The 14,447-nt window shown below is 49.2% G+C and overlaps 1 protein-coding gene across 1 annotated transcript; it reads right to left on the bottom strand.

Moving 5' to 3' along the window:
- Positions 1-11,272: 11,272 nt before the first annotated feature.
- ADRB3 (adrenoceptor beta 3) lies at positions 11,273-13,950 on the bottom strand. The gene is made up of 2 exons (XM_081128480.1): positions 12,638-13,950; positions 11,273-11,981 (listed from the first exon to the last, which is right to left on the bottom strand). The coding sequence occupies exons 1-2, from the start codon at positions 13,816-13,818 to the stop codon at positions 11,960-11,962; spliced, it is 1,203 nt and encodes a 400-aa protein (XP_080984606.1). The 5' UTR covers positions 13,819-13,950; the 3' UTR covers positions 11,273-11,959.
- Between the last annotated feature and the right edge of the window lie 497 nt (positions 13,951-14,447).

Consider the following 14,447-nt stretch of genomic DNA (forward strand, 5'->3'; position numbering starts at 1 on the left):
CACTGAGCTGAAAGTAGAACCAAGACTATGACTCCACTCCTGTGCTCTCTCCTGCTTCCGCCTGAAGCCTTCCTCTAAGCCCAAGCCACACAGATCTGCCTCTTCCCAGAACCCTGGTAGCTCCAATGCAGAGGCCCCAGGCAACTGGTCACCAGAGCAACAGAACCCAACTCCCAGTCTCCATGGTGGCGATCCTCAAGGACTATGGGAATATTCTGTGGCACTTGAAGAGAATCTCATGAGGGGTGGCTGGGGGCGGGGGGAGGGAGGACCCGGAATTTCCAGGCACTTGTCCCTAACTCATTGCCTTCTCTTCTCTGGTTCCAAGTCACTCAATCCAAAATAACAAGTCAGCCCTTTAGAAGATATGGCAATACCTGGAAATAAATGAAAGTGAACACACAACAACCCCAAATCTATGGGACACAGCAAAAGCAGTCCTGAGAAAGAAGTTTATAGCATTACAGGCCTACCTCAAGAAGCAAGAAAAATCTCAAACAATCTAACTGGCCCCTGACATGGAGGAAACCCAGAAAAAATTATGCCAACTGCATGAGGAGAGAAGTTGGAAAGAACACATTAGCTGACTCAAGCCTTTAATTCCTGTCAGTATCAGTGTGGGGGTTTGGGTTCTTGGTTGTAAGCAACAGAAACTGAATGGCTGATTCAAGCATAGGAGGGATTTGGTAGCTCACATAATTGACAGGGAAGCTGGAGATTTTGGAGCAGCAGCCTGACTACAATCAGGCCCCAGAAGGAAGCAGGTAAGGATCTCACTGCTGCAAAACAGACGACACGGTGGCTGGCTCCACCCCCATATTCCTCAGCTGGCCCCACTTCAACTGCAAGTCCAGCAGGTAGGTCCTCGGTGCCAAAGCTGCTGCCCTCACACCGTCCATCCTTTCTCACTAGCCTGCCTGAGACGCAGAAGGGAAGCCTATGTCTCATTGGCTAAGCCTACTCACATGACCCGCTGGCCCCTCCCGGTGCTCTAACTAAGGGCTGGTAAGACTGTGAGGGTCTGATTATTTCAGCTTCAATTGTGATGGGTGGGCTCTGTTTCCCACCAAGACTCAGAAAACAGAGAATTCTCCAAACTCTAGTAAAGAGGTCCACAGGCTAAGCAGCCAAAAAAGACACATTTTCACACAATCATACCACACCTTTCTCTCTCTTCTCCCAGTAGACTCATCTACTGCTGCTACTTCTCATTTCACAGAGAAAATGAAAGCAATCGAAAGAGACTTCCACGTGCTCCCATTGTAACTACCAATCTACCTACCCACCTACTCTCTCTTCTCTTAGTACAATGCTTGAGCCCACCTCTCCTGTGCTCCCATCTCAATCCAACCTTTCCCTTTGTGCCCTGGATCCCAGCTACCATACTCCTGCAATTGTTCTTTCTCTTCTCTATCATCAGTTCCTCCTCTCTACTGGAACATTCTCACAAACAAACAAAAACACACAGCAAAACTTCCACTTTAAAAACAAACAACACTCCCTTGACCTCACATCCCCTCTGCAGTTATTACTCCCAGGGTTGAGCCAAGGAAACGGATCTGCTGGGAGTGATGTGGGTATTACAGGCATTAGACTTCACACTATTGGAGGGGGACCTGAGGAAGTGAAGGTCCAAAGAAGGGAGCTGGAGAATCAGAGAAAAATCATTAATTCAGGCTGCCTGTAGCACCTGTGCATGGACAAATCAGAGCTTGCAGGGAAATTCAAGAAGCCAGACTCATCCAGCTGCAGGAAATGATCCCAAGAATGGGGGGATCATGCACAGAGAGGTCTATAGGAAGATATGGCTTCTCTGCAGCTACCACACCTGTGGGTCTGCAGCCAAGTGTCTGGTGGTGAGCCCAGCTGCTCGGATGAATGGCAGGGTCAGCAGTCTGGAAGCCGAGTTGGACAGAGAGCTGTCTGCAGACGAGTCAGAACCAACCTACCACCTCTCCTTCCATGTCTTACCCTGGAGTCCTTCAGGTATTAGTGGACGCTGTTTCACTTCCGCCCTCTCAAATATTGAGCAAGAGCCTCTTTGGAGAACTCTAACCCGGAATCTAACAAGGATTCTGAGAAACAGGGTGCCCAGATTGACCAAAATAACAGAATCATCAACCACCGCATTTCTCTGGTCCCCTTCAGAGCAATGCTATTGAGAGAACGTCTTATATTCTCCATCTCCGCTGCTTCACCCCCCCAGTTCTGCTGAACCCGCTGTGATCAGCCTTCCATCCCCTTCACACCATCAAGCCACTCTCAGCAAGGTAACAAATGTCAGACCTTTGTTCTGTCAAATATGAAGGTGTGTTCTCAGTTCTCCTCTTATTTGATGTTTCAACAGCATGTGACAAAACTGACCACTTCCTCCTCCAAACACTTTCCTCCCGCGGCATCCAGGATGCTACTTGCTTTTGCTTCTCCTTTCACCTCGTTGCTGCTGCTTCTCGGGGGCTTTCTTGGTTCCTTCTGTTTTTGACCTCTAAATGCTAGAATACACCCGGTTGAGCATCGACCTAGGATCCAGGAGATCGGGGTTCGATTCCCAGTCAGGGCACATGCCCGGGTTGCAGGCTGCAGCCTATCAATGACTCTCTCATCATTGATGTTTCTATCTCTCTCTCCCTCTCCCTTCCTCTCTCTGAAATCAATAAAGATATATTTTTTAAATGCTAGAATGCTCCAGGGCTCAGTCCTCTGAGTTCTTTTCTTTATGCCTAGAATTATTTTGTTTTATTTTTTCCAAGCTTTATTGAGAGATAATAGACATATAACATAGTGTAAGTTTAAGGGGTGTACAACGTGTTGATCTGATACACTCTGAATTCTCTATCCATGTTCACCATGCAGGTGAGCTCATCCACTTCCGAGCTTAAATATACTTCTGTCAAATTTATATACTCATCTCTGACTTCCCTTCTAACCTACAGACTTGGAAATCCGAATGCCTACTTGATATTCTAAGACATAATTAATAGACTTTTCAAATATACTATGTCCAAAAACTGACTCATAGCTTCATATCCCCCTCACTTTTCCCCCATTTTAGTAAGTGGCAAGTCCATTCTGCCAGGTCCTCAGGTCCAAAATCTTGGGCTCATCCCTGACCTCTCCCTTTTTCTCTTATACACTACATCCAAGCCATTGACAAACTTTGTCGATTTTACCTCGTAACATATCTGGAGTCTGTACCCTTGATGAAAACTATCTGCTGGGATGAACGGGTGTGTGGATGAGCAGAGTGTACAGTTCGTGACTGGATGCGTGACAGAGGGTTCAGTCTGTCTGAAGGTACAGAGACAACAAAAATGAAATGAGTTCTTCAGTGAATTTAAGCCTGGTTGGAATGAACATGGACGGGGCGGGGGGGGGGGGGGGGGAGTGGTGGGAAATCCGGTTAGGAAGATAAGCACTATCCATCTAACATTAAGGGGTCTGAATCTTACCCCAAATGCTTTAGGAAGTCACTGAATGTTTTTAAGAAAGGGAATGACGTTGTCAGATTTATATTTTAGAAAAAGCCCCCTGGGGGTTTGTGGATGAATTAGAGGGAAGCCAAAACTGATCAGGGAGGCCGTGGAGACTATTTTAGTTAATTCAGTTACGAAGTGAAGACCTCGAGCTGTGGCAGTGGCTGTTGGGTAGACTTGCCAGATGTCCAGTCCTGGCCGGTGTGGCTCAGTTGGCTGAGTGTCATACCATGCCCCAAAGGGGTTGCTGGTTTGACTCCTGGTCAGGGCACATGCCCAGGTTGTAAGCTTGATCCCCAGTTAGGGGCCTGCAGGAGGCAGCCGATTGATGTTTCTCTCTCACATGGATGTTTCTCTCTCACTCTCTATCTCCCTTCCTCTCTCTTTCTCCAAAAATCCATTTAAAAAAATAAAAATAAAAACAGGCACCAGGCCAGGCCTGGAGGGAGATGTTGACAGGCAGAGGCAGTTCTGAAAAATATCTACTTGCTTTAAATAGTACTCTATGTATCAATAATAATTTCCACTTATTTTCGTACCACTTGTATATCCCTTTTTTGTTTTTTAAAGAAACAGACATTCTTCACTGCAACAACCTGCAAGAAAAGCAAGGTTGGAAGTCTAATACCAGACCACCCAGGTCAATGCCAGTGAGCCAGCAACCCTACCAAGGCACGATAGTGGATTAAGGGTAAGAACTAGTTTGCCCTTAAGATTAATTCTTCCCTCAGTAAATGAAGGGAAGCCATCACACAGCTAGCTTCTGAGTCTTCAGGTTGCTGGCATGGTGAAGTTCACCATCAGCCCCAAATGTTTCTCCCTTCCCAGAAATGACAGGAATCTCTCCATTGGCAAAGCAGCCGCCTACGCATCCCTCCTTCTCCCAGCCCCTCTCCCTGAGGTTCTGAGAGAGTGAGTGTTCCAACATCAATTAGATTCAGACACGGGCCCAAGGGGAGGTCTTAGAGAAAGGGCTCACTCACAGGACTGGAACGGAAACCAGACACATTGTGGGGGTGCTGAGCTGTGGTAAAGCTTTTCAGTCTCACTTCTCTCTTCTCTGGGAAGACGTGACCCACCCCTTCCCCCTCTGGGAATGCCAACAGTGGAAGCAATATTCATTCTGCTTCTTGCTAAAGATTTTGGCAACTATATTTGTGTGCCTTTGCCTTATAAAGTGTGGTGCCTCACTCACAATTTAGAAATGAAAACTGTAGTAAATGGGTTCTGAACCTTTAGCTCCTGATTTCTTAAAAGGTGTGTGGAGGTCAAGGTATCATAAGAACTAGTCACCCCCTCAGAAGCAAAGAATGAAGACCAAGAGACCCTGTTCCTGGGACAACCAGTCAAAGTCCCCAAGAGGCCTTTGGCAAGAATGGTAGGCCATGGTAGATCATGGTATCTTCCTGAGCTCGGAGTCCCATTGTATTTTCATTTCTGATGGGAAACCTTTAAAAACACCAGAGAAGGAGTGTTAGAAAGAATACCTTAGACAGAATTGTGCAGTCAGTCTATATTCATTTTCTACTGCTGTGTAACAAATTACCACAAATTTAGCAGCTTAGAACAATACACATTTATTATCTCACAATTTTCATGTGTCAGGGGTCTAGATATGGGTTAGCTGGGTCTTCTCTTCAGGGTTTCACCAGGGTGCAATGAAGATGTCAGCCAGGGCCACAGTCCAATCTGAGGCTCAGGGTCCTCTTCCCATGGTTTTTGGCAGAATGCACTCCTTGCAGTTTAGAACTCATGGTGGCTAGCTTCCTGAAGGCCAGCAAGATTGTCCCTCTGACTTCTTCTGTCTCTGACCTCTGACCCTTTAAAAAGGCTCACCTCATTAAGTAAAGTCCACCCAGGATTATCTCCCTTCTTATTAACTTAAGTCAACTGATGGGGACCTTAATTACATCTTAGAAATCCCTTTGCCTCTGCCATATAACATAATCACAGAAGTAACATCCCATCATCTTTGCCATATCATGTTTGTTGGAAGCAAATTACAGGTTCCATCCACATTTGAGGGTAGGGGATTATCCAAGGACATGGTTTATTGGGGGTCTTATGAGAATTTTACCTACTAAACAGTCCAAGAGAATAACCCTTCCATGAGGGGTGACTAGTGTAGATGATAATCTTATGAGGCCAGAACTCTTAAAGAGTTTATAAGTGCCTCTCACTGTAGTGGGTTGAGTAGTGTCCCCTAAAAGATATGTCCACTTGGACCCTCAGAATGTAACCTTGTTTGGAATAAGGGTCTTTGAAGATGGAATTTAAGATAAAGATCTTGAAATGAGATCATCCAGGATTAAGAAAGGGCCCAAATTCAATGATACATGACCTTGTAAGAGACAGAAAAGGAGACACAGGGACACAGGATGAAAGTGAAGACAGAAGTAAGTGATGGACAGAAATCAAGAAATGCCAAGAATTGCCAGAGCCACCAGAAGCTAGGAAAGAGGCATGAGTTCTAAACTGCAAAAGGAACCAGCCTTGTTGACACCTTGATTTCAGACTTCTGGCCTCCAGAATTAGAAGAGAATAAATTTCTGTTGTTTGAAGCCACCAAAGTTGTGGTAATTTTTGCAGCAGTCTTGGGAAACTAATACACTTACTGATCATTGCCTCTGTACAAATCAATGTCAAAGAGATGAACTTGGTGGTCTCAGGTGCAACATAAACTCAAATGCTACAGAGATGCCATGTCACAGAGATCAGAGGTGCCCTAAGAGGTACCACAGCAAGGCAGCTTTGTAACCCAACCTACATTCATCACAAAATATAAGCAGTTGCCCACTTATTTATACCCTCCTTCATCATACCCTCATTGATGTTATTTGTTTAATGAAGCTGCTGTTTTTTCAAAAAAGGCGAAAATAACTGTGGCCTAAACAAAATAAAAGTTTATTTCTCTTTCATTTAAGAGTCTTAAAAACAAGCAGTCCAGGGTCAAAATGCTGGCTGTACACTGTTGGACACCCAGGCTCCTCCTATCTGGTTTTTCTGCCATTTGCAATACTGGTTACCATCTTATGACCCAAGGTAGCTACTTCAGTTCTTACCATCACATCTGCATTCCAGTCAGCAAGAAGGTGAGAAGTGGACGTGGAGGATCTGCCTTTTCCCTTTGGTCACAGATCTAGAAGATGCACACTTTGCCCGGCCGGGAGTGGCTCAGCAGTTGAGCATCGACCTAGGATCCAGGCGATTGGGGTTCGATGCCCAGGTTGTGGGCTCGATCAATAACTCTCTCATCATTGATGTTTCTATCTCTCTCTCTCCCTCTCCTTTCCTCTCTCTGAAATCAATAAAGATATATTTTTAAAAAAATAGAAGATGCACATTTCAATTGACTAGAACTTAGCCACACAGTCACACGCAGCTGCAAGCGAGGCTGCAATATGTCTACAGAGAGGCCATGTGCCCAGCTAAAACTTAGGGGAGCTATCACTAAAGGATTAAGGGAAGAATGGAAAATGGGTAGCAACTTCTGCCCACAGGAGACAACAAATGTCCACAGGGCCTCTCCAATCTGGAGCCTAGGGAGATGGGAGGAAAGGCTTAGAAATGGAAATCCAGCAATGGAAGCACTCCCACCACCTCTCTGACCCATTATGGGTTGAAATAGAGCCTTAGAAATGTGGGAACCAGCAGGACTAAGATGAGCATGAAAAGGTTAAGCATGCTGGTGTTCCTCCTTTCCCATCATACCCCTGTTATGGGTTGAATTGTGTCCCCCTAAGATATGTTCAAGTCCCAACCCCCAGAACTTATGAATGTGACCTTATTGGAAACAAGGTTTTTGTAATCATGTTAAAATTAAGTCTTACTGAGTTAAGTTGGGCCCTGATTTAATAACTGGTGTTCTTAGAAGAAGAGGTAAATTTGGACACAGATACATAGGGAAAGAAGGCCATGGGGGCAGAAGTTGGAGTGATGCAGCTACAAGCCAAGTGATCAAGAATGGCCGCACATACCAGAAGCCACAAGAAGCAAAGAGAGATTCTTCCCCAGAGCCTTCAGAGAGCATGATCCAACCAACACCTGAACTTTGGACTTCTAACATCTAGAACTGTGAAAGAATACATTTCTGTTTGTGGTAATTTGTTATGGCACCCCTAGCAAATTGATACACCATCTTCCTTTTCTGGTTCCTTAGGACCCTCTTCTCACGAACCCTGACTATGTCCCATAAAGTACTGACCCCTGGAAGTGCCCTCTGTCCTAAACATTCTGTCCATCCTTAAATTTTAGCTCATTATAAATGCTGCATAGGGTGAGCCAAACTAGAATCAGAATATCATGCACAGGCCAGACCAGGGTCTGAATGTGAAAAGAGGGCCAGAGGGAGAGATGTACAGTGATATGAATATAGAGTCAACAGAATCAGTCTGAGATGGGGAGGACCCTGTAGAAGAAAGATAAGGTAGAGTGTGCCACAGTGACCAAGGGCAAGTGAGTCCAAGATCCAGACTGTCAACAGAAGCAGGACCATACTAGGGTCAAAAGCAGGACACATGGAACTAGTCCCAGCTCCATATCTAATGACACCACTTACCCTGGAGAAGCCCTTTCAGTTTTCAAACCATTTTTACATACAGTCTCTCATTTGGTCTTTAAAACCAGTCTGCATGAGCTGAGTAATGCAATAATAAAATAACCATTTGAATCACGGCAAACGACGTGTCAGAGATGCTAAGTAACTTGCTCAGCATCACATAACTGATTATTCACAGAGTGTGTAGAGAAAAGAAAATAAACTTTGGAGTCTGGTAGACTGCATTAGAATCAACACAAGCAAGCTATTTGATTTCTATGAGGCTCTATTTTTTATTTGTGTCACTACAACATAACATTTGTAGTGACACCAAATAAAATAGTCATATTTATTTGTGCTCAATAAATGATCATTTATTTCCCCCTCCCTTTCTCACTTGTGTTCCAGCTCTGAATTCTGTGCTTTTTATACTACCAACCATGGTGTTGCATTACAATCTTGGCTTCTCACAATTCACTTCTCTAGAAGTCAGTTCCTTCATCCATTTTATCAAAGGATTGGTCTAAATCATTTCTATGATCTCTTCCAGTTAGGATAGGCAGGGGCCTTATATTTTGAATAAATATTGCAAAGCCCACACCTGTTGCACCTCACATCGCCATCAGGGAGCACCTAGCCTTGCTTATGCCTTGGGTGGAGCAGATGCTGAAGGTGCTAAGCTCAGCCTTGGACTTCACGGAACTTTAGGACAGTCAGTGATCCCAGAAAGCTCATTCTCCTTCTGAAGGCAAGAGAGGAGAGAAAGATTTATTCTTCATTTATTAATTATTTATTTATTTACTTATTTATTCTCACCCAAGGATCTTTTTTCCATTGCTTTTCAGAAGTGGAAGGAGGAGAGAGAGAGAGGGAGGGAGGGAGAGAAAGAGAGAGAAACATTGATGTGAGAGAGACACATCAATTGGTTGTCTCTTGCATGTGCCCTGACTGGGGATCAAGCCTGCAATCAAGGTAAGTGCGTGTCCATGGCCATAGTCAAACCCAGGACCCTTCAGTCTGTGGGCCGATGCTCTAACCACTGAGCAAAACCAGCTAGGGCTCTCCACTTATTTTAGAGATGAGGGAAGCATTTTGTTTTCCTTAATCTCATAATAGGATGAGCTAATGAAAGATCAGATGGCCTTCTGGAGTTTCTGCTAATCAAACTGAGTTGTGCAGTATGCTTCAACCGCTCACTAATTCACCTAAAGCTGACAATATCCAGGGCTTTTTCCATGGAGGTGGAGGAAAGCGTTAGCAATACTCCCCATTGCAGGAGCCCACTTCTCCTCTTGACAGACACACAAACAGAGACAGTCCATGAGGAGGCCTGAGAGGGAGCCTGGATCTTTGGTTTTCAGGATGGAAACATAAAGAAGCACTATTCCCATGGCCTTCACCTGTGCCACCAGGACAAGAGGGAGAAGCTGCTCCTACTTCATAAAGGGATGAGGAATGAAGTTGGTGTGGAATTATAGCCCAGTGACCACCCATAAGGACCACAGCCTGAACTTACCACCATTCCCCAAAAGAATGGGGAATGGGAAGAGTCCAAGAAAATTCTGTTATCAGTCTCCCCCTTGCCCTAATTCTGCCTGCTCCTTAGCAGTTCCTCTGGAAAACCCAGTCACTCCTCACTTCTTCTGCTCCACCTCAGACCCCTTCTCCCTGTTATTTCTGTCCCACACCCAGCTCTTGCTAACAGACTCTGGCAAGGCCAGAGGTCCCACTGGCTCTTTCATCCTCATTGGTCTGTAAGTCTTCACATCTCTAGGTTCAGAGGATGGTTGTTTGTCTTCCACAGTTCAAGTGCTCAGGCCTCATGCTAGCAAAAGCAGCCTGCTCCCCATCCAAGGATGTAAATCTTTCTCAGTCTGACACCTGGCCACAAGTTGCTGGAGAAATGACCAGAACGGCTGTCTCTCCATCTGTCAGATACACTGGTGACAATTCGCAGATGGAGTCCACAGCCCCAGTGCAAGTCTAAACACTCCAAAGGAGCCTGACAGCTGGCACACGGGTACATGTCAAGCAAGACTTAAGCAGTATGAGCTCCTGGATAATGTTCAAGAACAATTCTACAAACCAGAATCCGCCCCGCCCCCCCAGTCACCCCTCTCCCTTGCCTAGGACTCACTGGGCAACTCTCCTCAGTGACGTTGGGAAGGTATTCAGAGGCGGCCCTATTGCTTATCCTCAAACTAAAGCAAGGCTTCCTTCCTAAGGGTTCAAACGCTGAATCCTTGCCCAGAAACCTTCCACACCTCAGACAGCAGAGATCTCACACTGCTCTGGGTTGAAAAGGAGAAAGTCATCCTTGGTATGCAAACATCCTAAGAAATAAAACCTGGGCTCCTGGAGAAAAGAGAGGAGCCTAGTCCAGGTCCAAGTCACAGGGAGCACCCATATGTGGAAATCCACGGAGCTGATCCTCGGGGCAGAGAGAAGTTTTATAACTCTGGAAACCCTTAACCTAGCCCGTGCAGTGTATGCTGCTATCATGCTAGATTTTTTTTTTTATGATTTACATTTTATCCTGCAAGTCAGCCTGGACAATGGCCTCTGCCCCTGGAGTTTAAATAGGAGCTCACAAAATGATCCAGTGATTTCCATAGAAACCTTCTTTCCATAGAAAACTGCCTGATGATGTTCATAAAAATTGGAATAAGGAAAACCATTATTATCAGCTGGCTCAAACTTGTAACTGCAGTTTTACTTCCAGGGGATACTATAGATTTCTGCAGCCCAGGAAAGGGAGTGGGAAGGTAGAGGTTATGAAAAGAATGGGAAATGTCAGAATATATTTATAACCCAAGACATATGTCCAACACAAACAATGCTTTGTGCCTCCAGAAGTGCAAACGTACAGCACAGGACGAAATTGGTTCCTGCTGGCAGCGGGGTCTTAGGAAGCCACCGCTGGCTTATAGCATGGGAGCTGACATTGCTCCACGTACCCTGGTCCTAAGCCCAGCAAACCCAATCCTATGGACACTTTGCTCAAGTCCTATGGGTAGCACGGCTTTGCTACTCACTCGAGCTGGATTCCAGGAGTTTGGGGAAGGGTGGGGAGGCAGGAGTGTCAAAGGCTCAAGCTTGCTCCCCTTTATCCAAGCAGATGTTTCATTTTCGTTTCGTGAGGATTAGGAAGAAAGGAACAAGGATTAGTTTTAATTTATTGCCTCTGTCAAAAGCCAGCTCTAAGAAGGGAGTAAGTGGATTATGAAAAGAAAACAAATGGAGAGAAAAGAGGGCAATGGATGAATTGCATTCAATAATATTTATTAAGTTGATTTTAAAAGGTATAAAAGGGATCCATTCTAATGGTTCACCTTCCTATGAACCCTGGAGTCCCCCCAAAACCCTGAAGAAGTCCTTCTGACACACTTGTGAGGTAGATCAGAGCTGTTCTGTGTCTAAATTGAGGGAGGCTGGTACTTACAGAGCCGTGGTGAGGAAGCCAGGGACAAAAATCCCAAACCTTGACTTTTTTAGCTTCCTATTCTCAGCCTGGGCTGCCAAGCCTAGAGAACACTGAGTGGTTCATCAGGTGGGGGGGGGGGGGCAGAAGGAATAGAATGAGGGGTGCTCTCTCTGCCTTAAGCACATGCACACAAGCGAACAAGGTGCCGGGCCAAAGCTGGCCTGGCTGCTCCAAGGGCAGCTGAGCACAGGCAGCCAGACGCTCCTGTCCAGCTGCTGAGGTATTGGTGAGGTTCAGGGGTGGGGCTCAGAAAGCTTCTCTCAGAAAGACAGAGGATGGTACAAACCCGCTAGGTAAGCAGTCCCCTCCCCAGTCAGTCTCCACCTCCCTGTCCAGTGGCCCTGGCGTCAGGTTCTGGAGGGCAGAATTTTCCAGCTGGGAGACCACAGAGCTCATTCTAAACAGAGGCCAGAGCTTTCCGAAGGTTCTGGATCCACGGAGCTCCTGTTTCTTGTCCTTCAAGGCCTAAGAAATTCCCCAGGAAGTCCTGGAAAAAATGAAGATAGCAAATCTTGGGACACAGGGTGGGGACAGGGGGACTAGTGGGAAGGGCTGCAGGTCAGGGACCCTGGAGAACACACCCCGGCTCCAACCCGGCCCTGCTTCTAGGAGCTGGAAGAACTCACACCCGCTGGTCCCTCACTCCCCTGCCCTTCATCCCTGGGTGGTTTCTCATCTTCACAGCGACCAAACCTTCCCAAGAAACCGGATCTGAGGCCAAGGACTTGGGAGGGCCTCCAGTCTTCTCTGCAAGCCAAAGCCAACCCAAGGGGTGACAAGAAATCCGGGAGGCCATAAAACTGAGCTAGAAACTCAAAACTTGAGCTGACCTTGCAGGCCAGAGGCCCGGGGCACAGCAGCACTTTCCTGGCGCAAACACTCCGCTCTGGGGTGAAGACAAGCCGGTCTGCCCTCCTTTGTTTCAATCCTAGCGCCGGGTGGGTCGGATGCGGGGGGTGGAGTGGGGGGGTGGACCCTGGTTTCCATTTTGGTCCCCTAATCCATGTCTCCCCTTCTTTCAGTGCAGAGTCCCTCCCCAGCTCCACCTTCTCCCAGGGAACCCCAAACTCAAAAAATGGATCAGAGGAGACACCGAATGCTTCCTGATCCTGAGCTGCCAGCCCCTTTGCCTCGGTCACCTACCCGTCCAGCGGCGGGCACTGCCTGGACTCCAAGGGGCTGGTCGGGGCCGCAGGGGTGCAGGAAGGGGAGCCGGCGGCGTTGCGCGCCTCCCGCGGGCAGCGACACAGCAGGCGGCGGAAGGCGCAGCGAAAGTCCGGGCTGCGGCAGTAGATGAGCGGGTTGAAGGCAGAGTTGGCATAGCCCAGCCAGTTAAGGGCGAGGAAAGCCTGACTGGGAACCAGAGAGGGGCCCCCGAGGGCGCGCACCACGTTGGCCACGAAGAAGGGCAACCAGCAAAGAGTGAAGGTGCCCATGATGAGACCCAAGGTGCGCAGGGCCCGGTGCTCCCGGAGAGGCAGGAGGCGTGCGGGCCGGCGATCGTCGGAGGCGGCCGCGGGCGGAGCGCACGGCCCCGCGGGGACCCAGGACGGGGCGCGAGCCGCGGCCGGCGGAGAGTCCTCGGGCGGGAAGCGCCCCAGCTCCCGGCGCAGCACGCGCAGCTGGCGCGTGGCCACGACGAACACCCGCGCGTAGACGAAGAGCATCACGAGCAGCGGCAGGTAGAAGGAGACGGAGGAGGAGAGCAGCGTGTAGGGCATGTTGGCGGCGAAGGCGCAGCAGCGCGGGTTGGAGTGGCAGCGCTGCGCCTCGGCGTCCGCCCCCACGCGCCACCACTTGCTCATGATGGGCGCGAAGGACACCGCCGCCGACACGAGCCACACGAAGACCACGGCGGCCCGGGCGCGGCGTTTGGTGACGAGCGCGCCGTAGCGCAGCGGGTTGGTCACGGCCAGGTAGCGGTCCACCGCCAGCGCGCACAGGGTTTCGATGCTGGCGGTCACGCACAGCACGTCCACCGAGGTCCACAGCTCGCAGCCAGTGACGCCCAGGGGCCAGTGGCCGGTCAGCGCCAAGGTGGCCCCCGGCGGCACCACCAGGAGTCCCACGACCAGGTCGGCTGCGGCCAGAGAAGTCACGAACACGTTGGTCATGGTCTGGAGTCTCGGCGTCCGGGCGATGGCTACGATTACCAACAGGTTGCCCCCCACGGTGGCCAGAACCGCCAGCGCCAACAGCGCCCCCGCCAATGCCAGTGCCCACGGCACCCCCGACAGCCCACTCGTGTTGGCTGCGCCGGGCGCCAGGGTGGGGGCACCTGGCCACGAGGCCAGGGAGCTGTTCCCATCGGGCCGCGGAGCCATGCCCGAGTCGCGCTCGGGGCGGGAGGGAGAGGGAAGGGGACTCCGCGCTCAGGAGGCGCGGGGGAGGGGGCGGCGGGGCGGGGGAGCGACCTCCCGGGCCCCGGCCATCTTCCCCAGTTAACTGGGGAGAAAGCGCAGCCTCCCCCGCCCCCCCAACTTGGTGCCACCGCTGGGGGGGGGGGTCGGGAGAGGGGGAGTGGCGGCCCTTAAAGGGGCAGCGGCCAATAGTCTCAACAGGGTGTCAGGAGGGGACTTGGAGGGCAGCGAGGGAGGCGAGATGGATGCCCCACTTTTCCTTTAGCCAAATCTAGAGCACGGGGCCCTGACTTCTCTGCCTGCCGTGGCCAGTGCCACACACTGGCGTCCTGCGCCCCCACTTACCGTGTCGGAGGAAAAGGTAACCCTTTCCATCCACCGCAGCCCCTCAGCTCCTTGGGTGCCCTCCCCTAAGATAGTCTAAGTTAAGTAACAGAGCGCAGCCAGTGTCCTCGCTTCTCCCAAGAGGTCATTCCAATGAGATCTGTCCCCTTTCCCTTCTATTTCACTCACCCTCCCGGTCCCTCCAGTTTTCTGTTCTGGCTTTCTCCCACCCCCACCCCCACCCCCACCCCCCAGCTACTGGGGAAATT

This window comes from Miniopterus schreibersii, assembly GCF_964146895.1.
Source record: "Miniopterus schreibersii genome assembly, chromosome: 2".
NCBI classification, from domain to species: domain Eukaryota; kingdom Metazoa; phylum Chordata; class Mammalia; order Chiroptera; family Miniopteridae; genus Miniopterus; species Miniopterus schreibersii.

Excerpts from the sequence above, each read along its gene's own strand:
- ADRB3 (XM_081128480.1), bottom strand. The coding sequence starts at position 13,818 with ATGGCTCCGCGGCCCGATGGGAACAGCTCCCTGGCCTCGTGGCCAGGT. Across the intron at positions 11,982-12,637 it reads CAGTGCCCGCCGCTGGACGG|GACTTCCTGGGGAATTTCTT; the intron begins GTAGGTGACCGA and ends CATTTTTTCCAG.